Consider the following 27,396-nt stretch of genomic DNA (forward strand, 5'->3'; position numbering starts at 1 on the left):
TTCTGACTGGCCAGATTTTTTATTGAAATTTGGTGACAGGCAGCATGGGACTTGGCCTAATCAGAGAAAAGGAGGCAAGTAAAGATAAAAACAGAATAAGTATTTAAGGAAAAGTAAAGGCAAAATCAACGAACTTACCTTTTCCCTGTCTTCTTTTTATTATTTGTCCTCCCCACCTTCTCATCATCTTCCACTCTTTGAGTCTACATCATGTTCTTCTCCTATTGGGTAAATTCCTGTGCTGCCTGTCATCGGATTTGAGCTGAAAATCCAGCCAAACACTAAAGGAGAGTGAGAGCAATTTTATGGCGTACGGATCGGTGCAGAGAGCATGTTTTACTCTCTCCTTGCCATGCTGCATTCATGGACCTACAAATAAAAGGAAATGTGGCCATGATCAGATCTATGCTTGCTCTCGATTGATACTGTGAAGTCTTCAACCTCAATAATCACAATGCCCAATGTGAATTTTGTTTCTTTACTGTAGTTTTAAAAATATGTTTTGCGAATCCCTGTTGTATAAATCCATACTTAATTACCAACCTTTGTTTTATTGTCAATGTTTGAGTTAAAAAGAAAATGGTGAATAGTATCCGCCGTTCAGGGTTTGTCTTACTTAAGTTTGCGTGCTTCAAATATTCTTACATGCAAAAATAATTGTACAGTTTTTTTTTTTTGTTGTTGTTTTGGTCAGAACTGCGGAAGATAAAGACATACTTGTTCAATCCACTGTTTTCTTTTTCTTATTCTCTCCTTTTTCCCCCTCCTTGTTGGAGCCTTTTGAAAAATAATAGGTTTGCTCAGGGAGTGCTATTGATCTGGTTGTACCAGGCTCAGGAAAAAAAAAAAAAGTAAGCTTCATCTTCTCCAAAATACAGACCAAAGAGAGAAAGATTGGCCATGTTTTAAAGGTCCTTTCACAAGCAGTTTATGGATGCTTTACTTTTTCTGCCCCTTTGTGCTCCTTGTAGTTCACTTAGTTCTGGGCTTTTCTTATTAATGCCGTTTCTATTCCAGTTCAAGGTCCTTGTGGTCACACCAAACAATTTCTCTCTGCTCTGTCTTATCATATCGCTCACTCAGTTCTGCAGCTGTTTACGATGAGTCTGGGTTGTAAGTCAGACACCGAGTACTTCCCAGTTTTCACAAACACACTTACATACTGCTCTGGCTGCCCTTATGACCCAGGTTTCAGAGAGTCTGGGTGTTGATGTGAAAAAAAGATAGGCACAGACAGAAATGTGGGTGGGGGTGCATATATGTTCACACACCTACAGGGTGGTGCTTGTGACTCTGAAGCAGTGGGTTGCCTTGGGCACTCCTCCTGGCTACTGATGTAAGTTTGAGCCAAGTGGTAGGCCTTTCATGTTGCTCAGAGTGTGACCATCCATGTCAAATGTTTGCAGGCATCCAGGTGGAAAGTGAAATGATAAACTTATTAACTCACCTTCAGGCATGTAAATAAAAAAAAAAACAGTTGCAAAAAATGAGTTTATTTTTGAGTGCAACAGTGAAATTAACCAAACTGACAGTGTTTGTGCAGTCAATCCTTAAAGAGTAAAAGGCATGTCGGACCAGGACAAGTTCTCTCATGTTTGGTTACTAGAGATGTTGTTGTAGAGCTGATGGTTTGTTTAAAAATGTCCAAGCGGGAAAAACACATGCATGTGTAAAATCACATGTGATTAACACGTCACATTATTACAAGTGAGACATATTGAAGCTCTCTAAAACTCAAGATTTTCACATGGGAAATTTGGTTTTGGAAGAATTTCAATATTATGTATCAACATGAAAAACACTGATCCCTGGAAGAGTCAGAAAGTAAAATTAATTTCAATAGAACCATTAATAGATAATATCACAATATAATGGGGTTTATTATAAAAACAATAAACATAATTGAAATCTCTACTAGCATATGAAAAATGTATTTTACAGTAACTTAATTTTTTTTTTTATCTTCCACATTTGGAATGTTTCCCAAATTTGCTTCAATAATTGAAATTATATTGTGTAGTAATGTGAAACGACATACTTGCAAAAAATTGTATATTCAGTAGCTTAAATAAATGTTCTTAAATGTGGAAATTATATTAAATGGTAACTTTTGAAATGGATAAGAAACCTTTAACATGTAAATTGTTGTCTCTCTTAATGAAATGACAATGTTTTGTAAAATGTGAGCAAACTTTCTTTTCACATAAACATTTTAGTGTGTACTGTAAAACATGTGGAGAAACCATACTAAAAGGCTTCCCTGATGATTTTTTTTTTCTCATGTGGAAATTTTCCAACATGTGAAACACAGATTTTCACATGTAGTTTTTGGTGTTGTCATGAATATGTGGCTATATATTTCTCCTACTTAACTTTTCTCCAAATGGGGGGAAAAACATGAGCGTCATGTATTTTCACCATACATCATGATTTTGAATTAATGTTTGCTTGGGCTGTTTTGCAAAATCTACTAGGAATAAGGAAAACCTCTTGCTGTCTGAGAGAGGTAGCCCCCTTCTTCTGTAAGCAGCCGCCTGCGTCATCACTCTGATTAAATTGCATAAGAGGAAAAATTTGGCCTCATTTGCATCCCCTGGGAAAGAAAAAAAACACTGAGCGGGCTGGTGGGAGAGAAGGGGGGGAGAACACACAACAAGGTGTCCTTGTGATCACATTGCAGTACTTTGAAGGTGTTTTGCTTTTGATTTTACTTTTCTTCAAGACATAAAAAAGCTTAGTCTGTGTAAAAGGAAGTGAAGGGCAGAGGAATAGAAGGTGCTAGAGAAACTGTGCTCTATAAATACACTGTTCCCTGCAGCCTCATTGTGGCAGGGTTGACTGCAGACTTAAGTTTGTGCACAGTTAACCTGCAGGGTTTTCCCAAGCTGTAAGCTGAGGTTGGTCTGTTTTTGCACGATAAACATGGTGATAATTGAAGGATATCTGCGTTCATGGACAGCTACTCTAGAACGTCATCAGCTCAGCTTTGCATCTATTCAGTTTTAACACCATCCAAAGTATAAAACTATGCACAAGTTTAACTTTCATGAAGTGCATATAGTGGGACCTGCGTGACTCCTCCTGGTGCTTTTTACTCCCCACTATGCGACTTCACCTGGAGATGTGTGGGGCTTGTTCTGTGTTCTTGAAGGAACCCACATGTTTGCCATCTCTGGGGCTGCTTTCTTTCACGATGACTCAGTCGTTTACACTGAGGCTTGAAAAAGTACCAAGAAACAGGTTTTTGAGATTTAATCTGTTCACTTTTAACACATTTATAATAGGTGGTTAACATGTTCATTCTTCTGTTTCTTATCAAACCATAAATGCAATGGGAAAACTCCCAAACTCCACTGAACGGCCCCAGATGAGATTTGAAAGTTATTGCAGCACAGAGGATTAGCGCAAAATGGTTCATGCAGTCAGAACTTTTGTATCATCTCCTGTTGTAGCCGTTTAGGGCTGTCTAAATATTTTCTTTCCCCAAGGTTCGCCTTTTCCACACAGCTCCTCCTTGAAGCTGCAGACTCCAAGCCGAGCTTCTGTGTAGCAGAGCCTTACACTGCCCTACTCAGCTCCTTCAAAATAGCAGCAGCAGCAATTAGCACACACCTGGTGGAACACATCTGCTGAGCTTAAAAAAAGCTTGAAACACTGGTAAAATCCTTGTTAAAGAATTAATGGTGAAATGTTGTTGCGATGGCGTGTTGGAGTGGGACAGAGGCCCAATTTTAAGGTGTTAAATTTGCAAAGTCCAATTTTTTAAAGTCATATTTGATATATGCAACATTTTTATAACTGAAGTTAACATAGTTACTCAATTGTGCTAGAATATGGAACTATGGTCCTGAAAAATACATGATATGTCCCCTTTAGTGACATTTGTCTTCTGTTTTTAGCGGGTGGATGTATGTGGACATCTGAGCGCTGCTGGAAGAGCAGGTCACGTGATACAGACAGATGGGAAGCCTCACTAGCCTTTCCTTTTGATTTGATGAAGAAAATAATCACACGTCTACCTGAGGGTTTGGCTGACACAAACAATAGACAGGCAGAAATTGAGTTTCCTTCCTGGCGTGGAAAAAAAAAGTCAAAAATTTTATTTAGAAATCCAACTGATACCTGGGATCAAAAGAAACCTGATAACTCATTGAGGATATTTCAGCTTGAATTTTGAGACCTCATCTTTAAGCCTGCTTTAGTTGTACATATAGTCGCAGGGATTGGTCTTGGAGTACAGATTGACTTTCATTTCTTACAGATGTGTGATTTTGATGAAGTAGATGCAAACTGCTTGAAATTCACCTTCAACGAAAGGAAGGGCAAAACATGTGAGAGAGGCAAATAATAGAGGAAATTAATGTGGTATGTTAACGCGTGCCATGAATGGTAAACATCCTTTTAAAAAAAAAAAAACAAAAGCAAACATAAAGGATAAGGATACCTTTCCTTTCTTGAAATGCCTAATATTTGTGGACATCAGTCCTCTGAGGACTCGCATATACAGATTAAACACCATTAGGACAAAATGGAATTCGATAGTTAACTCAGTTTCTAACGAGCTGATAATGGAAGCGGGGATAGTGAATGTCTGCAGTGATCAAGAAATTGCTGCTGCAGTGAAATGTAGATGTTTAAAGTGTGTTACTGACTCTTTATACAATGCCAAACAACTTAATGTCACTGCTTTAATTGATGCTGATTAATCAATTAAAGCATTTCTCTTTTCTTTCCTCATTTTCAGACTTACCCATCCTATTCTCTCAGAACATAAATGTAAAATAAACAAAATGTAGGAGAAAATGTGAAACAATAAAGTGGGGTTGATGGAGTAACAGGTGAGAGAGGAGGTATGGAGGGGATAGGAAATTATAAAACTGCGCTGGTCCATTAAAAAAATGCTTATGTAAATGTTTGAATTTCAAAGGTGCTGCTGCTGATGTGCTGCACACTACACCCCCACCCAGCTCCTTCTCTTAGCCAATCATCATAGCACTCTGCTGTATTTGGGTCATGGCAACGTGTTGCTGCTGTCTCCACTGGCAGATACATTGTGCTGTAATCTCCCCAAAAAAATAGGTTAGGGGGAAACGAATGTGGAAGAGAGAGACTCATAAATTTAAACCTGTTTTTTTGTGATTTTATTTTTAAGAAGCAGTGGCTTTAAAGCAGTTTTGTTTCTATTTATCTATCAATCCACCCTTTCTCCTCTGTGAGCTGTTAAGGGCTTGCACGTAGAGTCCCACTTACCCACCAACCTCTGTCCCTTCCCCACTCGTATTCATGAATTAATTCACACTGTGCCCATGTCATCAATAAAATCCTCTTAAAACTTGTACGCCTAAATTGGATCTGAAAATCACTGGTGTTTAAAGGGGAACGTCTGAGCCATTGATTTTTCTTACTGTTTGGCAACCCTGCTGATAGTTAATGGATGATCCTTGGGGAGAGGGAATGATGGAGGGAGACGTGGTGAGATAAAGATCAAGGAGAGGAGAAAGAGTCAGATGCATGGCAGCAGAGATAAAACAATTTTTGGGGGGATTTGGAGATGGAAATAAATTATTGAGACAGAAACAGACATCTAGTTTAACCTTCAAATAAAAGCCAAATTGGGTGGATGTAAATACAAGCAGGTGTGATAAAACCATAAATTATATATATAAAAACGATATGTGCCTATGTTTAATTTTAAACTTATAAAAACCTACACCATTTAGGGATAAGGCGCAATAATACACAGGGCTTGAACAATTTAAAATCAAATTTTCAGTGATTAAATTTTTGTTTCAGTGGTCCAGAAGTGCAATAATTAAAAAAATTATTTTACATTTTAGTTATTTTAAATGCGTTGTACAGTCATGTAAAAACTGAAATAATGAGGCAGTTTACCTATAGTAAAGGAAGTTGTCACTTTCCACTGTTAATCTTGCGTTCTCAGGATACATTTCTACAGACTCAAGGACTCCATGCAAACAACTGTTGTGTAAGTTGACTTTAACACAGAAGTGAGCACAGACATTTTATAAACTCTTTTATAAACTAAAAGGAGTGCAGCCACACTTAATGAAAAACTATTTCGCAGAATTGTTGATACTAGACTAACAGTTTAAAGATCTAGTCTTCTGTAACTCCAGTGTGGTTTTAGTTTTCCATATTATCTACATAGTTTTTTATATTAATTATAATGTACAAAACTGATATTGTGGACTTGAGTTTGTAATGAAGGTATTACTTTATGGTTAGATAAAGTTTTGCAGTAAGGCTTGGATTTAAAATAAAAGGTCTATCTCAAGTGAAACAGTTCCTGAAGATGCCACAAAACTTGTATTATTAATTAAAAAAACGACCCTTTTTAACGTTTATTTAAAACATGTTTCCAGCTACTTGCAATGACAATCTATTATGGTCTCAGATGAACTTTAAACATCAACTATATTGTCAAACTACCCTACATTTTCTCTGTTTGAAGTGGGAAAGCTGCTAAATCAGAATAACAGACATATTGTGGTGGTACAGTATTTCACATCGCTAAATCCCAACTGTAATACTCCTCATGATCTCGTATATAATTTAAATGCATTACACAACCTTGATGACTTGCTTTGATTTTGCCAAAGAAAGCCCAAAAAGATCTGCTGTATGTCACCTGCAATTTTGCCCCGTTGTGCAATTTAAGTAATTATTAATCGATCAGACTGACACAAAGGAAGACGGCAGACAGATTACATTTTTTTAGTGCACACTGCTGCTGTATGGATCCTCATAAATATGAATAGGGCTATGAGTCACACCCAGTTCAGAGTGGTATCTGTCTAACTTGTCTGCCTGGTCTTCATTTAGATACTATGTATTGAGCCAAAAAATAACGCCCCCCCCCGAAGGCATCTTCATGCAGTTTATTATGCATCAGTCTCATAACAACTTGGATCTCTCCATCTCTTTTCCTTTTCATTTGTGACCCATCCTTCCACTTGCTTCTCCTCCCTGGTCTGTTCTGCTCCCACTCGCTCAGCGTTAACAGTCGGTCTGCCTATTGTTTTGTTGTTTTTTTTTTTTTTACCTCTTCTTTACAGCTCCCTCCCAGTATGTCTGTCGTGCTATTTCTCTCTGGTAGCTGATGTGGGATGTTGAGACCACATCACATTTTTTCTTGCATCATTGGTATCTGGTGGCAGTGATAATGATGGCAAGGAGGAGGGATGGAGTGGGTAGGAAGAGGAAAGAGGCGGGATGGAGTAGAGTTCCACAGCGGGTGCCAATGACTGCATTAGGCAGCCCTTGTACATAAAACTGAAGCTCTGATGAGTCATATTGTCATCTGTAATATGTAAAGTGCTGCTTTGTGCCTTCTCCCACACACATTGGAATTTGAATCTGGGTTTTAGCGCAGTTTAATGGTTGCTAATTGTCTTTAGGTGTGTTCATAATGAGTTGCATTGCCTTGTAAATGTATTCACACCCATTTCTGTATTTTAAGCCTGATAACTTACCAAATCATGCCTAAGCATGCTGTCAGCACTTGGTAATTGTGATTTTGTGGAATTTACTCGATCATAACTTTGATGAGAAATGAAACACTTGAAACTAGTTCATTCTGTAAATGTTTAATAATCCCATTGCTAATATTATTTTCTCCTTTTTTTCTCTTCCCAACCTTCCCTTGGTGGACTAAAACTGCTTGAACGTGAACACTTCCTGTTCTCAATGTACTGCTTTACTCAACTCCAGGTAAGGCAAAGCAAGATCTTTTACCTATAGCAGGAAAATGCACAAGCACATCCATATTTTCAAAATATTTCCCCAACACAGATAACATTTGTTCAAAATACTAACTATGTTAATCAATGTATGGATATATTTGTATATATATGCAGTCAAAATGTATTATTTATGGCAATGCATGCACAAAAATGTGGATTTAATTCTGAAATCAAGTTTCAAGTCCTCTCACTCAAGTTACAGTAGGAGGGTTGATCTAATGCTACAGTATTTTATATGACACCACTCATTCTTTTAATCACTGCTCTTATCATGCAAGCTCAAATTTCTCAGGCAAGCATTTTTAAAGCCCTCCTGGGGTTCACAGCAGAAACACATGGAGTATAGATTGATGATTCTTTCAAAAGTCATCTTGGTTGTAAAAAGTTTGCCTCTGTGTAATTCAGTTTCATCCAGAAAGGACAGGGTTAATTATAAAACAGTAATTTCTGGTCCATGCACATTGTGAAGGTCCATCAAGGCTCTGGCTGTGTGAGCCTGGTCCTTTGCCCTTTCATATCTGTTGTAATAAACAGGAATTCAGTGTGCTAAACAAGAAATGGTTAGTCTGATGTAATGTCAGGGTCAGGTGTATTTTTATGCAGCATATGCAAATATTATCTTCATCCTGTAGGCACACATTTCCTCTGAAATAAAACAAGCAGGGGGGGGGGGGTATACTGAATGATTCTTCGTCTCTTGTCATCATTTTCAGCTCTCTTTAGATCCTCACTTTGACTCTGTAACCTCCCTCCACCTAAACCAACCGAGTCAAAAGCTTCTACTGTCTACATCTTTTTTTGACAGCCAGTCCTCTTACTGGATGACCTGGCTTCAGCTCTTAGATCGCTGATGCATTTACAGACCTGAAAGTTTACTGCAAAGCTCTCATCTGTTGCTTGACTGAGCTTTAGGTTATTGCTTCCTTAGATTTTTGTGTGTACAGTATGTGTAGCCATGCATGTATTCTTCTTTGTGTATTTATGTGTAGGAGGGAGAGGGTGTTTCTCTGCCCTGTTGCCTTTCCATTTGACTTAAACTGGTGAAGCTTTTTCCACCATGGGATAGCGGTCACAGCTGGCCAGAGTGTTTCCAGCCAGGACAGCAGGACTTAGCAGAGGTCTGGACTCTTTGAACAGTGCTCCCAAAAGGCTTCTTTCAAAAGTGTGCAACAGCTCAACAGGGAAATAAACCACAAGTTTCCAAAGTGAAATGGACTGTGCATCCAACAGAGCCTCTTTCATACCCTCTTATTCTCATTATGTCCACTCTTTCCACTTAGTGTTTTTTTTTTGTTTTTTTTATCTCTATAATATCCCAACCCTTCCAGTCTCTCTGCTCACTTCTCTTGACTTTGGGGGCTGAATGATGCTCATTACTGAAGCCTTTAGACCAGTGTTGGTGGCAGTGTGGCACTCTGCAAGCTGTGAAGCAGATAGCTGTCTTGCTCTGACTGTCTTTATGTTTCTTTCTTGGAAGCAATGAACACTCTTCTGCTATCCTTGGAGGCTAAAGCTCCCAGGCAGTTGCTTCAGAGTGTATGAATGATACAGCTGTACTGTACGAAAGATTGGAATGACAGACAAAATGACTGGAAATGTATGTTCTTGAGTGAGATTCTGCAGTCTTTTGCCTCAAGGATATACCCACGCAGGTTCTGGTGTACAACAACAGAATGTTTATGTTAAAAATGTAAGTGGCATTGCAACATTAGGTAAAAATAGATTCAATTTACTACCGAGGGATATTGCCTTGTGAAAATATTAATTCCCATTTAACTTGACCAGATATTTAAGCAACACCTCATTTTATTGGGACTTTGTGACAGTCATAACAGTACATTTTATTATAAATTAATGGTTTTAGACTTTTTAAAGAAATTTTAATTCAAAAAATGTTTTATGCCTTCAATTTCGCTGAGTCATCACTTTATGGAAGCACTTTTCACTTCAATCTGAGTTGCAGGTTTGATTTGGACACTTTTGAAGATATAAAGACAGAGCTGTGTCCAATCTCTTGTGAAATGGTTCAGATTCAGTCAGATTGAGTGGAATCTCAAGTGTTTTTCACTTGTGCTCATTATAATTCATTTCTTGTAAAGGTAAATCATTACCTTGTAACTCTGACTGTAGGTTTAGAAATATTTTTCTCCCACAGGTTGAACCTCTGCCTCATTCAAATCCAATGCAGCTTCTGAAAGGATCCAGTTATTGAGCTCTGTCTATCCTCCCACCAACTCTAATGAACTTCCCTTTCCCCATAGCATAATGGCACCACCACCATGTTTCAAAATTTAGATGTTATGTCAGAGGTTATATATTGTTAGTTTTCCCCACACAGCATTTTGCATGTCGGCCAAAACCTTGTCCTTGTCTGACGTGCGCGTTCTTGCATGTATTTTCTGTTCCTTCTATATTACTTGAGGAAGAAAGCAAACAACATTTTTTTCCTTCTCACATGAGCTGTGGGTCTTTACAGCTCTTCCAGAATTACCATAACACTCTTTGCTGCTTCTCTGATTAATAACCTCCTTGCTTGGTCTCTCAGTTTAAGTGAATGGCCATAGCTTTGTAGGCTTGGTGTTGTGACATTCTCTTTCCATTTTTTAATGATAGATTAACAGTGCCTCATGAGAAGATGAAAGCTTTAATATATTTCATTAACTAACCCTGATTCTGCACAACTATAGTTTAGATCTTTCTGATTTGTTTGTTGGTCTACATGATACTGTTAATTAGTATTTTAGAACCCCTTAGATCTTCACAAAATGCTCATATTGAATTATACACAGATGGACTATGGTTACTAATTAGGTGAATTCTTAAGGAGATGTTCTGAATTTGATTTAACTCAAATTTTTCAAATAAATGCATACAATAGTTGTCAGATTTTTATCCAAGTACCACTATTAATTAAGCTTTCACATGAAACTGCAAGAAAATATGTAGAATTTGGGGATTTTGATGACACAAGATGTAAAACCGTTAACAGTGCAAATGTACAGTATTTGCAAGGCACTATTGTTTTCTCTACAGAAAGAGTATTTTCTTAAAGATGAAAGATTTACACCACTTTCCATCATGCGGGGCTTTTGATGCCTCACAGTGAAAAGTAAAAGCAAATCATCCAGTCAAAAAATTATAAACTTGTCTGGCTGTAGCTGAGAGTGGGATTTGTTTTTAGTATTCTCTTGATTCTCATCTTTCTGATGCTATTAATGTTTGGCACATGCTTACAAATCACACTTAAGAGCTTATCACCATAATTTAGCCTTATTAGCTGTCCTCCAGTGTTGCAACCTCTTTCCCCATAGTAGGTGAGCTGATATTGATTCCCAGAAACCTGGAACTTGTCACTTCTGAGATTATTAATTTCCTCCTGAAATGAACTCCGACCATTGTTTTCACTCCGATTGACGATGGTGGCGTCATTGAGAACGCTTACAAAATGTCTCCTTTTATCTCTGTGGGCGATCATGTGTGCAAAGAGTCAACAGGGATGTCTAATCACCCAACAACCTTGAGGGACTCTGATACTGAGAATAATCTGAACTATCTATGGTCTGTTTGGGAGGAAGTATTCCAATATCCAATTACAAGTAAGAGTTCTCAAGCCCTGAGAGAGGTGCTTGGCAACTGGAGCCCTGATGGTTTAAATATTAAATAAAATCCTTAGCATTCCCTTTTCATGTCCTTGTAAGGTTTATTTTTAAGGATTTTTCTTGAAACCGTACATCAAGATGTGTGTCGGTACAAGCAAAGAGAAGTGTAAATCCCTGAAAGAGGAGGGAGAAACTCCTTTTGGAGACAATAGGTCTCTCTATGTGAGCCCGTGTACTTACAAAGATGTTTGACACTGGTATGTGTAGCAGTATTAGGTCGTAATCTAAGAATGATTAGCTGATTAGTCCCCCCTATAGAGATGTAGTAGGGTTCATGCTGCTTAATGAGCAGTGGGAATGACACACACACACAGCCACATACTTTCTTCATCCACCAAGAGAAAATGTTGTCTTTCTTCGCTCAGGTGTATTTTTCACTGGTAATCATTTAATTTTCTGCCTGAAAGTGCATTACTTTTTTTTTCTGGGCAAAGCAGTGTTGGACTGTATCCCTCTGATTCCTGATTAACTTTCTTCTGTGGAAAGCAGCCACAGCATCACCAGAAGCCCATCAGACTGGAAGCTGCCAAATGCCAAACTAATACGTTAGATGTTTACAGATATGGAGAGAAATATCAAGACTTTTCTATTTCAGCAAAATATTTTTACTCCGTTAAAAATGTAAATGAGTACATATTTTTATATGTTACATATTCTACATATTTTAAATTTATTCTCAATCAAATGATAGTTTTCATTGTCAATGGAAAACCATAAACTAAACTTTTTACATGAGACTGAAAAAGTAACTGTTATTAATATGTTAAAAGAATTAATGATGCTCATAGAAATGTAACTCTTGTATGTATACTGTTTAACTTGGTATAGAAAAATAATTACTAAATCTCTTAATCTGACAAGTGAGGTTGGTTTTTGCCCTCATTGAAGGCTCTTACAGTTTGTCTAAACTGTATTTCAGTGAAAGGCTATTACTCCAAAATAGACAATATATCGAAACATACAAAGGTATCACACCAGCCCGAATAAAGGCAACAAAAGCAACATCATAATGGCATGTTATGTTCTACTTTTTGTATGTACATTTTGCCCTTCTGTCCTTATGGGAAGTAAATTTCTCCATCTTTGTGGTTAAGGATGGTTTTGACAAGATTCTTCTCCATAGAGAGTGTGACTAATGCATTGAGATGATCCATTTAATGGGAACACAATGCAAATTCACACAGCACCTATGAAAAGTAGACTATTGTATTACATACAGGGCCTCTTCTAAGGTATGTTCCCCACTTTTTCACAATGCAGAACTGCTATGACTTAAAACATTGCTAGACCTACACAGCACATTTAGCTTCTATCTCACCTCAGGAGTCATACCTGTCTTTATCCATGGTGATCGGTACATGCAATTAGCCAAGCCTTGTTGAGATGTTTGGCTGATCACGTCCAAGGTCACCTCTAGCTTCTCCTGATATGTTCTTGTCTCTGAATGTATTGTTTTAAGTGAAATCACTGAATTATTCAATTTCTCTTGCTTCATTTCGCATCTTTGTCCGATCGTCTCAACTCCCGTGGCTTGACTGTCAAGCGGTAACGTTGTGACAGACGGCTGTGACGTCAGCCCCGACATCGGACCCTTGGTGGGGGGTGGTGCTATGCAAATCAGCTATGTATGCAGGAGTGGTGCTCCCCAGAATGCTCCTATGTGTTGTGTTGAAGAGAAGCTGCTGCACATGTACAACTTTTAATGAGAGTCTATAGGCAAATATTTTTACGCTGGAGGCAGAAATACATCACCAATCAGACATTGCTGATGCACAAAACAATTTTACTCATCATTAATTATAAAATATTTATCTTACACAACTAAAAGAATATATACATATCTTTCAAGATGTTTTCATTTTATTATTTCATTTTTACAAATTTTTTTTTATATCTTATCCAAGGTAATGTGGTGAGTACTGAGCGATGGAGTTCTCTTGGGCCTTCAATTGGCTAGCCGCCACTGTTAGGCATCCCAAAAGGAAAATAAAGAAGAATTACAATTACCTTTATGCACAACAATATGTTGCAGTATGTTAATTATCATGAGTTTTACTTCCAAGAATTTATGTTATTTAGATAATCTTTCTCAAACCTCTGACAGTAAGAAGTTACACGGCTTTAAATATGTGTGTATTTTCAACCAACTTAACTAAGTCATTAGAAAGTCATAATTTTTCTGGTGTTTTTTTTATACCATATTTTCTGCAGATTAAAATGACAATAAAATCTGGAAACCAGATTACTTTCACCTGTAATTGATTGACTTCACACTAATGTGCTAATTGTGTTACAGTACCTTAAGAAAGATTGGCAGAATAGATTAAAAACATGTGTGGAAATAAGACACTGACAGTATTTGATATGAATGACTTTGATTTTACAGGGTGAGATCACAGCTGGCCACTAGCACACACTCACACTTTCTTTCTTTATACAAAAGCCTCCTGAGAGAGAAGTAATGGAATATTTGGTCTCCTGCAGTTATTGAATGCTTGATATTGCGATCTATGCAGCTTTAATTTGTTTTTTGTTTCAGTTTGATCTAGTTGTACCTCAGATTGTGAAGCAAATGACAGATTGCAAGGTTATGCAATTTATCTATAATTCCCATCTAGATGTTTATATTACTTATTGTACAAACATACATTTTCTAGGATGCGTCATCTAGTTTGGATTGTGTTAAACTATATACACTTTTATGTATTTAGTTTGCAGTATGTAAATGATTCCAGCATATTTGCATTTCACTGCTTTTCTGCCCTTCTTCCTTCCTTTTTGTTTACATAATTTTCCTCATTGATTTCTTGCCGAACTATTTGTCACCCACTTACTCAAGTCAAATTAGAAAGCAATGTTCATTGAATTCACAGTTCAATCGATTACCTGGGGAACCACTCCCAAACTAAATGTAATGAATATAATGTTTACTGGGGGGATATGGGGGAGCCTTCAAGGATTGTGCGTTTGTGTGGAATTAATCGTAAATTTCCAGCTTGACAAAGCATGAGTTATTCGGTATGCGTGTAGATGGAATGGAGCTGTGGTGCGGGGCTGGTAGGTGTAATTTATATTACCACGAGTCACTGCTGCTGTGGCCCTACCCTGCACATGAGCCAATGACGTGCCCCCAGAGCCTCCTGGATATGAACTGTATTCAACACAAACCTAATTAATTTGGATGCTATATGTATAGGTGAAGTATTTTTTTCCTCCCAGGTAATGCTTAATGAAAATTGGCTTTTTGGTTCAGAACTGAAAAGATTATAGTTTTCCAACAAATAAAAGCTGAAAATACTTTTGGACTTTGTTTCTCATTTTGCTAAAACCTGGTTAAATGTTGCAAAAAATTGATTGTAGCATTTGATTAGAAACTATAAATGTGTACATATAAAGCATTATTGGCATAATTTTAGATGTGTACAAACGATTTAAAGTTTCAGGTATAATTTGGTGTGCCAAAGACCCATTGCTAAAGTTCTTTATTAGTGAACCCAGCCTTACAATTCCCTTCATTAGCATGGTTGCTTCTTTTTCTAGTATTATTGCCCCACAGAAACACTAATCACGAGTTTCAAAATAAAATTTCTTAGACATGGAAAGCTAAAGTTGAACATAAATGAATAAAGTGCATACTCCAAACTAAATATGTAAAAGTTCTTATTCATCTCCATCAAACTTATAGATGGAGAAAAAGTCCATCCATGACCTTTTCTGCAGTTCTTCTTTCTGTCATGTCAAGTTATTATCTGACCATTTTGTTCAGGATCAGGACATTGTATACTGCTCAAAAGAATAAAGGGAACACTTAAACAACAAAATATAACTCCAAGTAAATCAAACTTCTGTGAAATCAAACTGTCCACTTAGGAAGCAACACTGATTGACAATCAATTTCACCTGCTGTTGTGCAAATGGAACTTTGTACAGAACAAAGTATTCAATGAGAATATTTCTTTCATTCAGATCTAGGATGTGTTATTTGAGTGTTCCCTTTATTTTTTTGAGCAGTGTATATAAAACCATAAGGCAGGGAAAGACTTTTCAGCTGATGATGTAACTGTAAAACTGTTCAATATTGTTTCTTCATACACACAGAGACACAAATCTTTTTTATGGGGCACTGAAAAGTGGTGTTAATGAAGCCTTTTAACAGAGTGGTCTTTGCAAAAGCTGCCAAACAAAATGGGTCCTGCTGCCCCCTTCAGTAGTCACCTCTCCCACTGCAACAACCCATTACTGTCAATTAGCCCAGCTCTCAGACATGTAATGATCCCTGTTACACTTGTGCACACTCAGTTTCACACATCTGTTTTACAGCCAGAAATGTAAGAGTCTAAAAATAGCTGTACAGCTGCGAAGGTGAGACTCAATCACAAGTATTATGCTGTTCTGGAAATATCAAACGTATCAAACATTATTATTATTAGTAGTAGTATTTTTACTTTAAAAAATGTAGGTTAAAGTCAAACCTTTTAGTTTTTGGCTAGAAATTTGATTTGAATTTCATGACTGATTTCCAAGTTGATTCCTCTGTCTGAGTCAGTTTCTTTCTAAAAAGTGTAACAGAAAAAGGTGCAATAACATAATTCAAATCTGGTTACAATCGCTCATATTTTCTTCATTTGCATTTTGTGTTTTAGTCTTTTTTAATGTAAATAATCTACATCTTTCTTTATGTTCTGACTTCAATGCAGTACCATTTTCTCTATTGAAATGCAAACAAACAGACTTGCAGAAGCTCAGAGCAGCATTTCTGCTGGCAATTGTTTTGTTTCTTTTTAAGGTAAACTTCTGTTTAAAGATTCTGATTATTTTAAACGTATTTTTTCTAGTCCTGAATTGCGAGTGAATCTGATAAACCCTCTTCTGAGTGACTGAACTGGTGTGGCCTCAGTTAATATTCTCTGATCTTGTCAAAAGCACAATCCATTTACAAAAGATTTGTTTCTGGGAGGGTATCTGGATGTCATGTCCCATAATCATGTTTGAGAAAAAACTTATCTCTACTCTAAACAAAACAAAAGAAACAAGCAAAACTCATCTATGAGAAGAAAAGTGCAGAGCGTGAAGTCACAGTGAAGATAATGCTGCCTGTACCAATCAGTTCAGCATTCGGGCCATCAAGCATTAACCCTGGTTCTTAGCAGGGGGAGCATTACACAGTGCCTGAATTTGACAAATCTAGTGGGTTAACAAATTTGGTTTCCAAGTTATCCATGAAATACAATCTTGCACAGTTTTTAAAATTTGGCAAGGCATAAAATAAAACATAAATGAGAGGCAGGCATAAACAGGCAGGATGGGAGGTGGTTGGTTTGAATGTGATTTAGAATAAAGGGAGGTAGGAAATGGGAATAAAAGATAGTTAAAATAAAGAGTTTAATCCATATAAAAATAGGATGAACAAAATAAAACAAAACAAAAACTAGGCACCAGAGGTACTAAGACTCTGGTCTCAAAGCACAGAGTCTATTTTCAGAAGTAGTTCCCATGGTGAAAGGAAATAGTCTTGGGTAAAAGAGAGTTGTACATTGTATTGTTTGTAGTTTAGACACAAATCTGAATTTTGTCTTCCTATGCTGTTGATTCTTTCCTATGCAAGAATTAGTTAATAAAATAAATGAAGATCAAATGTAAATGCATTGAGCTTTGTTTTTTTTTTTTTTACTTTAGTCAAAAATGTTTGACTTTGTGTCGGTAATCTTAAAAACTCAAAGCCAATGAAAGATTTCTAAAGTGCAGTGACTGACTTAATGACTCTGACTAGCATCAGTCACTCACACGTACCAATAGTCATCATAGATGTTTTTTCTGCATGAGATGTTGGTTCATATGAAATTGGGCATGTAGCCACATCAGTAGTTATACAAGGGGGGAAACTCAGAAGTATAGCTTCATCACAATATTTTAATAAAAAAAACTAAATATAAGATGTATAGCAATGCCATTTTGCTTTAATTTTAGTCAGAAAAGCGAGAGTTACTGTTGCTGATAACATAAAATACTATTGATTCTTATTTTTATATATTGTTATTTTTATTTTTATTTTGATACACAGCCAAAACACAGAATAAAATGTTACTGAATGTATTAGTAGTAGATGTCAAACTCCAATCCTTCAGGGCTGGTGTCCTGTAACTTTAAATCCGTCTCTACTTAAATATATAAATCAAATAACTGGGTCATTAGTATCACTTCAAAGGACTTGACTCCATATGGAAGAAATTATTCAAGGGTTGGGCCAGTGATGCATCTAAAAGATGTGGATGCATTAGAGAGAAAAGCATTTACCAGGCTTGTATTAATCGGTTAGTAAGGCTATCTGCACTGGTAGAGCCTGTAGTCAATTGTTTACTAGACCTGCCATATTATTAGCTCAGCAGTTGCTGTTTTAAAACTGTTACATTCATAAGAGGGAAAAGTGCCACTTCCTTAATTTACATAAATGTTGCCAAACTTTTGGTCTTTTTTACTTGCAAGAAGTGGAAAAGAGTGGGAGCCTTTCTCAGCCAGCCATTTTAACTGTTGATATGGTAAGATGGAAAATTTTCAGCAGTTTTGAAATTCAGCAATGTATTAATCTTGCTATAGAATGATACTTGTACCCAATCTATAAATATTCATAAGATAAATGTTGCAGAATGCTGTCTTTTTCTAAACTATGTTGACTTTGAAAAAGAAAAAAAAAAACAGTAATCAAAACACTTAGTGAGCTTAAAGGAGCAGTATTATGTACTTTGAAGACACAGGGTCATTTCATAGTACAATCAAGTTACCTTTGGTTTTTAGAAAAATGCTCTATACATCAAATGTGACTTGAAAAAGCTCCTACTCTCTGACGCGCCACCATTAGCACATCCATAATGTGTGGCTACAATCCTGCACCCTGCCACCATCAGGTTGTGAATGGGTGAATGACTGCTTTGTGAAGCGCTTTGGGGTCCTCTGGACTTGATAAAGCGGTATGGAAGTACAGGCCATTTACCATGTTGTGTAAAACACACATTGGTCTGAAGATGGACAGTCTGAAAGTATTATTGAGAAAATAAATGTTAGAAACCACCCTCAACTCCCCACCCAATAAGTACATGTATATCAACAGCAGTCAGCAATTTTACACATTTAGAAAAATAATTAGTCTGCTGAATATTCTAACATTTTTAAAGGTTTGCAGGTACAAAACTGTTGACTCTGCTTTTCTGCATGCTGTTTGGAAATGAAGGTTTCAGTCTTCACCTTTCCTACATTTTGCTCTAGGTTATTTGGGCTGTTTTGATGTACCTTAGAGGTGAGATGTGGAAACTGATGTAAAGAAAAAAAGAATAAATAAGGGAATTGCCAGCAGTGGGCTATATCTCTTCTGGGAAATACATTTCACTTTCTTCTTTGGGAGTTAAGGCATGACTGAGACTTGTTACATCACTGTGCTTTTTTTTTCTTTTCAGCAGTAATTTCCTTCTCAAGCCTTTACATGGAGACATTTAGTAATTCATTTATAGTTCCTTCTTGAAGCATATTTGTTTGTTCTAATTGCTGTGACAAGATTATGCAGTTCGTACATTAGCTTGGTAAACTTGCTTAATTTTCTGAATCTTGAGGCAGAAGCTAAGGAATGTCTACAGTTTATGTACGTAATAAAATTTGACAATGCATCATTGTTTGACAAAATACTGTATTGACAAATACAGCATTTGGCTTTTAACATAATAACAATAATAATAATAATAATAATACTAATAATAATAAATCTGTTAACTGAACTAATGTAGAATAGTTTTGCAGTACATCTAGTTTATGTTGTATATGTGTGTGTTCGTCTGTGCTACCTGGTGATACAGCTAAAGAAAGGTTGCAGTGTGTAGCTTTGTGTTCTAGTGTGTATATATTGTCTGGAATTGATTTATACATAGCCATCGTCTGCTCCTGCTTTTCCCTTTCAGTCTCTAGTCTGAGGGGGTGTGCGCGCGTGGGCGTGTGTGTGTGTGTTTAGCTGAGCAGGGAATCCCAGATCCCAGTGGTGTTCTTCTCAGTTCAGTGAGATGCACCTGAGCCCCGCTCTCAAGCCAATCAGACACTCATGATTCAGATCAGGTGCTTCACCTCAGGTGTCCCAGCAGCAGTGCTGGACACACACACATGCTTGCACATACCCAAACACACAACTCCTTTTGGTACTTGACTATCAGTACACATCTGTTGAGACCATTCTTTGCACAGTTACTTTATTCTACTGTTTGCTGGGAGTAAAAGCAAATTTGAAAATTGTATTTATTGATCTTTTGCTGCCGTCTTCTTTGTTCAGCGTGTTACTGTGGCGGGATTAGGGATGGGCAATTATATCATTGATATTGTGATTAGTCTTGATAGTGATGTTGATGTTGTTTTCAACCTCAAAAACTGACTGTAATGCTGGGATAGTTACTTTTGCTATTCAAACTATTTTATTCCATTGTTGGTTTCATAAATATGGAAGCCCATTTCCGCCATGAAAAAAAAAAAAAAGACCAACAGGAAGTCATAATTTCGACTTTCAAAGTCATAATTATGAGATTTAAAGTCATAATTTCGACTTTCAAAGTCATAATTTCGACTTTCAAAGTCATAATTATGAGATTCAAAGTCATAATTTCGACTTTCAAAGTCATAATTATGAGATTTAAAGTCATAATTTCGACTTTCAAAGTCATAATTATGAGATTCAAAGTCATAATTTCGACTTTCAAAGTCATAATTTCGACTTTCAAAGTCATAAATATGAGATTTAAAGTCATAATTTCGACTTTCAAAGTCATAATTTCGACTTTTAAAGTCATAATTATGAGATTCAAAGTCATAATTTCGACTTTCAAAGTCATAATTATGAGATTCAGAGTCATAATTTCGACTTTCAAAGTCATAATTTCGACTTTCAAAGTCATAATTATGAGATTCAAAGTCATAATTTCGACTTTCAAAGTCATAATTTCGACTTTTAAAGTCATAATTATGAGATTCAAAGTCATAATTTCGACTTTCAAAGTCATAATTATGAGATTCAAAGTCATAATTTCGACTTTCAAAGTCATAATTTCGACTTTTAAAGTCATAATTATGAGATTCAAAGTCATAATTTCGACTTTCAAAGTCATAATTATGAGATTTAAAGTCATAATTTCGACTTTCAAAGTCATAATTTCGACTTTTAAAGTCATAATTATGAGATTCAAAGTCATAATTTCGACTTTCAAAGTCATAATTTCGACTTTCAAAGTCATAATTATGAGATTTAAAGTCATAATTTCGACTTTCAAAGTCATAATTATGAGATTTAAAGTCATAATTTCGACTTTCAAAGTCATAATTATGAGATTCAAAGTCATAATTTCGACTTTTCCAAAAAAGCAGACATGCTGTCTTGTGTGACATTTACACAGTATTCAATTTGATCTGTCTAACCAGGAAAACACAGATTTTTCTCCTATTAATGGATTATAAACAAATTGAGGAGTATTTCAGATGTGGTTTAACCAATGATGAAATTCTTGCTTTGCTGGCTGAGGTTCATGGGGTTATTCTTAGCAAGAGGACACTAGAAAGGATTCTTAATAAGAAGAAACTTTGGCGCCGAAAGAACAAAAGTGATGTGAGTGTAGTGGCAGCTTTCATTCGTCAGCAACTTGAAACCTCTGGACAATGTCACGGATATCGATGGATGCACCAAAAATGCTGGATGAATGGTATTGTTACAGACAGGGAAACAGTTCGAGTCCTTTTACGCTTACTAGACGGTGAAGGAGTAGACCTAAGGTCAAGAAATCGACTGAGGAGACGGATTTACTATAGTCGTGGTCCAAACTATGTTTGGCATATGGACGGCTACGATAAGCTCAAACCATTTGGAATTGGGATCAATGGTTGCATTGACGGTTTTTCCAGAAGGCTAATATGGCTTGAGGCATACAAAACAAATAACGATCCAAGAGTCATTGCTGGATACTTCATGGATGCAGTGATTAAAGCTGAGGGTTGTCCTGAAAGACTTAGAGTGGATTTAGGGACAGAAAATGTTAATGCAGCTGACATGCAAAGATATTTGCATCTTACAGAAGACCAACCTCAAAGTGATAATGTAATATTTGGTCCAAGCACTGGAAATCAGCGGATTGAAAGATGGTGGTTGACCCTGCGAAGTGAATGTATCCAGTTCTGGATGGACCTCTTTGACAAACTGAAAGCAGATGGACACTTCTCGGATAACTTCTTGGACAAAGCCTTGATCCAGTTCTGTTTTCTCCACATAATACAGGTGAGCTTGATTTGAGCTGCTCTGTCTTCTCACCTATTGAAAATATTTATGATTGCTATAAAATGGTTATAATGTGCAAAGATGTATTTTCTGAGTATGATACTAAATTAATAGCATATCTTAAATATTGCACAGATTGCATGTTTGGGTAGTTGCTTGATTTAAACTTCCCTGTTTTTGGATAAATAACAGTCATGCTAGATTTACACTTCCGTTTTACTTTTGAATGTTTATTTCAAAGCTATGAGTTTAGTCTGGTTTTTGTTTTCTTCTAGAAAGAACTAAATGAAGTTGTTTCAGCTTGGAACCACCACAGGATACGTCCAACACACAATTCACAAAGTCCTCATGGGCGACCATTCATGATGTACACAGTACCTGAGGTGTATGGAACCAGAGACTATCTACACAGCATTGATCTGAACAGGGTTGAAACCTGCTTGGAAAACTGTGTTTTCAAAGACTTTCCATGTGATGAAGATGTCTTCAGTATCTGTGTGGACCTGATTTCAGAGCATAACCTGAATGTCACAGATGATGTGTTTGCAACAACTGATCTATACATAAGACTCAGGCAGCTGATTACCAGAGATTTGGAGCTGCATTGATAAATGTAAAAACATTTTGTTGCGTTGACAGTTTGCTACCTCGTCCCTAATTTGGACTTCAGTAGATATTTGATGACATTGTGAGAGTGGCAGCATTTGTTTCAACACATTGTTGCACCAGTATAAAGATGGGTCAAAGCCATTCACAAGCTCTGTAACTAAGCAAGAAGAGACACTAAAATAAGATAAATCATGCTGAGCTGATAAAATAAGTCTGACATTAGAAAAATATATTGATGCATTGGACAGATGATTTTTGGTTTTGATATTTTCCCTTTATTATCAGTATCATTGCATTACAGTTTGAACATTATGCTTATTATTAAACAGGAAATAAAGGAATTGAGAACTGCTGTAGAAACCTCATTATTTTTCAGGTGTGCAACCCAATGCTGATTTAAAGCTTCCCCCGCCCCAAATAAATCACACATATAAACTGGAAAAAGCGGTTTATTGAACTTCAAAATTAAAGTCTCTATTCAGCTATTAGAGAAGCCTTTGAGTGTTTTAAAATAATTCTTTAAGATAATGACAATGCTTCAAGGTGTAAAAAAAAAAAAAAAAAAGAAAGTGTTCTTTTTCAGTTGTTTTCTGGTTAAATCTGATATTGAGCTACTGCAATGGCACCAATCTGTTATTGAAAATATTTTAAGGTTATGTTTACTTAAAACAAAAATATAAATAAAATGCTGAGTAAACAAAAGAAAATTTTTGAGGAATAAGGGTAAATGAAACACTTTACTCCATTTCTTCCAGAACTGCATTCAAACAGAGTAGCAACATGTTCATCCACTGAACATTTAAATTATGTGACTAATATAAGAAACAAAATATCAGAAATTATTCATAAATTATTTATGCAACTAAGAACTGCTTGTTTACAAGCGCGGCGGCCATATTGTATTTTTAATTGTGTAACAAACCAGCTTTTGCAGCCTCAAGTAAAATTAAAAGTAAAAAAAATTCTAGTAACAATATAAAATATTTCAATTTAATAAACAGAAAATATTGAGAAAATACATTTTACTGCCAACTCAAATTTATGCTTTAAACTTTAACTTTGGAGTACCTTAACAGAAACCCCCCCCAAAAACACTAGTAGTAGAGTGCCTGCTATGACATTGCAGGTCTTATAAATACTCCAGAGAAAAATAAATTGCAAAAAGTAGAAACTCTGTGGAGTTAAGATGAGGTAACAAACTTGTTAAGATAATGCTAAACTTTGAAAGTTTAATACAAAAAGATTTGGTAACACTTTATTTGAAGGGGTGTGCATAAGACTGACATGACACTGTCATAAACATTCCACTTCATGTTCATGACAGATGTTATGTCATGTTTATGATAGTGTCATGTCAGTCTTATGCACACCCCTTCAAATAAGGTGTTACCAAAGATTCCTTAAACTCACATGTTCTTCAGCTGAAGTCTGTTAGACTATATCCATCACCCATACACTACTTTCTAGGACCTTGTTTATTTCGTGTCGAAACTCTGGATAGTTATCATAATTAACTGGCAACTCTAGGTAGCAACCGCATGTGTGGGCAACTGGCCGTCTCTGAATACCTTGAAGTTGAGTGAAGCTAACACTGATAGTTTTTTGAAGAAACAAATCAGATCCTGTGCAGAACCGCAGAAAAAGTGACAGGTGTTGTGAGTCTGATTCTCTGAGATAAGAACTTAAATATTTGCTGATGTTTTTCTGCTGTGCATTCATGACTACAGGGTATACAATTGAATTTATAACCTTTCTTAATGTTGGCTGGAGATTTTCATATGCAGCTGTAATACTTTCCATCTCAGACCTCAGCGGGGAAAGGACAGTGCTCCACTGCTCAATAACAAAGGCAGGTTCCTGAATGAGCTTTTGGTGGGCAAGCTCCTCAAGTAGTAGCTCTATGTTATCAGCTGTTGGTACTCTTCGACAGTTATGGATATCCATGATTTCCAGAAGCTCTTCTTTGTCAACACTCTGAAAATCTGAAAGGCAAGATTCAAACACCATCCGATCGTACTCTGTAACATACCTTAAGAAGCTATCAACAAGAGGACTCTTTATAGAACCAAGAACTGCTTGTTCCAGTATTACTGGAGCAAGTTTTATAGGCAGGTACTTCTGTTTTTGCCAGCCAAAGGCAATAATTCGGCCAATGCTTTCCCATTGTTGCTGTCCAAAATCATGACGCAAGTAGGGCACCTTAAAGTTATTGCCCATTGTACACTGTTCATAAAAGTCCTGCCAAAATTCTGAGAGGACATCCCTCAAAACTCCTCCATCATCAACAGCCTTTTCTCGCCTTCCATCAGGGAGCACCACTTGAATACATATGTCCTCCTGAGTGACACCTGGATCACAAAAATGTGAAATTAGTTCTTTCAGGATCTGGCCACGGTGAAGAACAAGGATTTTCTTAATCCCTTCTCTCTGAACAATTGGCTCGTTCAAAGAATCAAATTGTGAAGAAGAAAGCACTGGACTAGATGGCTGTGGAGACAGAGGAAGGGTGTCATCAAGACTGACACTATCTGTGTCAGAAATGTGTCCTGTGAAAAAGGTAACAGTGCCACTGTCTTCTAAAATGTCCCCATTGATTCCTGCATCTAGCTCTTGGACATTGGACAAATCACCCATGTCATCAGTAGAGTAAACTAGGTGAACATTATCACTGCTGCTGTTTGTCAGGACACTGCTGGTTCCAACATATATGGCATCAATGCTGTCTGGTGCTTTGGATTGAGTCAGTGGTGTGCAAACTTGAGAGTGAGTAGAAAACCTTAAAGTGTCTTGGTCATTTCCACTGGGGTTGTCTGGTTCTGAGTCGCTGCCAGTGTCCTTCTTTTTGGTTGTTAGGTAAAAACGCAAAACAGGTAGTTTTGTCTGCTCATAAAGTTCTCCAACTGTAATATGTTCATCAAGTGAATGTTCCTGGAAATCTGTCATGTCAACCTCAAAATCTGTAATTCTTCCATGTGAATTTCTTTGAGACGGAAAAAACAAACCCACTGCCTTTTCAATTAAGTCATTTTTTCTACAGTCCTTTGACACATCAATTTTTCTTGTTCCACCACCTTTCTTTGTCCGAACTTGTAAAAGCTCCCCATCTCGAGAATTCATCCATCCTATCTCAACTTTTCGAACAGTTTTTTGAGCATTTCTGATGTTAACATTTGCTGAGACCTGCTTTTGATCGTTGCCTTTGTTCCTTGAAATCTTGGCTCTCAATCGGTCAAAAAGTTTTGATTTCCGGCCAGCAGGATCATTTTCCCTTCGTCTGCAATATCCGAGAAGTGCCAGTCGGTCACCATAAGATGGAAGATACTCCTTAAGCTGCTCATCTGTCATGAGCAGAAGGACACTGGAGTCAATCTAGAAAACAAAAGTTAAAACAGTTATTTAACCTATAAAAATGGGGGGGAAAACCCAGTAAAAACAGCCACATGATAAAACTGATCTGTCTTCACCATGTCTCTATAATAGTGTTGTATGATAACTTCTAAATGTACTGATTTCCTTAGCAATCTAGCTACCTTATCCTTTTGCAGTCGTTGTATGACTTCCTCTGAAACATCCCGGGATTTTAGGAAGTCATATATCTCATCCATCCTGTGACAATTACACACAATAACTAATGAATAATGTCTAATAAAACATAACATTCCAAAAAATTTATTATGAACATGAGAATAGGGTTGAATGATATTACTGAAAAACATTTCACGATACAAGCATTTTTTATTATTTTATATCAATTATTTTTTTTTATATCTGAAATATTGCCAAACTGGTGATGTGACCTTTCCCATTTTATCCACAGCTTTCACACCATAATGTTTTTTAAAAACATTTATGAGGCACAGTGGTGAAACATTAAACTGCTGCTCCGCAAGTTACTCAACAGCTTGTTGCTAGTTCACCAGTGAGTTAAATGAAGCCATCAACCTAGATGAGCTAGCCTTGAGAGGTTGAGAAGCCTTGACTGTGCCTACATCCTCCAGAATGGTATGTGGTTCTGGATCACAGTTCAGAGAATATTCTATTGAATATTCTGTCAGACTTACTATCTATTGATATTGATCACGTGTGTATCGTGATACATATAACTGATTTATTGTCCAACCCTACAAGACAGACAGAAACTGTATTTCAGACTCAAGCTCCTGCTAAAATAAAGACAATAGACAACAAAACAGCTGTACAGATCTGCAAAAATAAACCAATACACAAAGAAACTACATAAAAGTAATAAAGAAAAATCTACCAGTGTCTCCACAACTAAATGGTAAAGTGTAGAGCTTAGGTCTGAAAGTTCTGTTTACATTTTTCCCCTAAAATATTTCAATGGTTGAACAATTCTCAAAATGAAATTCCCATCTTTATAAAAGAGTCAAGTGCATGAACATCATCAGAATGATTTTAGTTTTGATCTTAATTACTTTCATTTAAACAGATGATATGATAAATTGGATTTTCACAAGAGTTGCAATTTACCTCTGTTTAGGTTTAGGTTCAGGTCAAAGGAACCTCCTCTGTCTCTTTTGTAGGTATCCTGAAAGTTGAGTAAAGTTGAGGAGTTAAAATTTTCAACAGGGCCTGCCTGTTTTGGGGATTTTTTAAGTTCCTTGTTTTTCAATTTTTCTTATTTTGAATTGCTTTTGTAAATATTGTCAATGTAAAGCTGTAGATCTCCAGCATTAGCATAAGTGTACATAAAACTGCTAAGAAAACAGTTTGAAAACTGATGCATTTTGTACTTCCATATTTTACTCTTGTCTATGTATCAACAAAAACAATTTAACGGGAAAGATAGTGAATCACATTATGCATAACAAAACGTGCATACAACAAGCTGTGGAGCTTGTTTTAACCTACTAGCTATTGCTTGTATTAATGCCACAAAAAAATTATACATATTAACTTATTGAATTTTTGGAGTATAAACTTCTTATCGCACTCTGAAATAAAAACAATCTAATTAACGGACTACTTAAAAAAAACCCGGTTAAATATGCTAGAACAAGGTTAGCACGCTTTGACGGTTAACCTGCAGCTAGCTCATGTTGCTAAAACAACGAAC

General features: G+C 36.5%; 3 protein-coding genes across 5 annotated transcripts in view; 2 read left to right on the top strand and 1 right to left on the bottom strand.

The window, feature by feature from the left end:
• The window catches only part of brsk2a (BR serine/threonine kinase 2a), a 196,017-nt gene that overhangs the window by 60,235 nt on the left and 108,386 nt on the right, over window positions 1–27,396 (top strand). The gene's annotated exons all lie outside the window — the stretch shown is intronic.
• Window positions 20,741–22,671, top strand: LOC114135683 (uncharacterized). The gene is made up of 2 exons (XM_028003181.1): window positions 20,741–21,710; window positions 21,986–22,671. The coding sequence occupies exons 1-2, from the start codon at window positions 20,889–20,891 to the stop codon at window positions 22,316–22,318; spliced, it is 1,155 nt and encodes a 384-aa protein (XP_027858982.1). The 5' UTR covers window positions 20,741–20,888; the 3' UTR covers window positions 22,319–22,671.
• Window positions 23,456–26,868, bottom strand: LOC114135622 (uncharacterized). Its single transcript, XM_028003064.1, has 2 exons — window positions 26,811–26,868; window positions 23,456–25,688 (listed from the first exon to the last, which is right to left on the bottom strand). The coding sequence occupies exon 2, from the start codon at window positions 25,662–25,664 to the stop codon at window positions 23,751–23,753; it is 1,914 nt and encodes a 637-aa protein (XP_027858865.1). The 5' UTR covers window positions 25,665–25,688; window positions 26,811–26,868; the 3' UTR covers window positions 23,456–23,750.

This window comes from Xiphophorus couchianus, chromosome 2, assembly GCF_001444195.1.
Source record: "Xiphophorus couchianus chromosome 2, X_couchianus-1.0, whole genome shotgun sequence".
Lineage (NCBI taxonomy): Eukaryota > Metazoa > Chordata > Actinopteri > Cyprinodontiformes > Poeciliidae > Xiphophorus > Xiphophorus couchianus.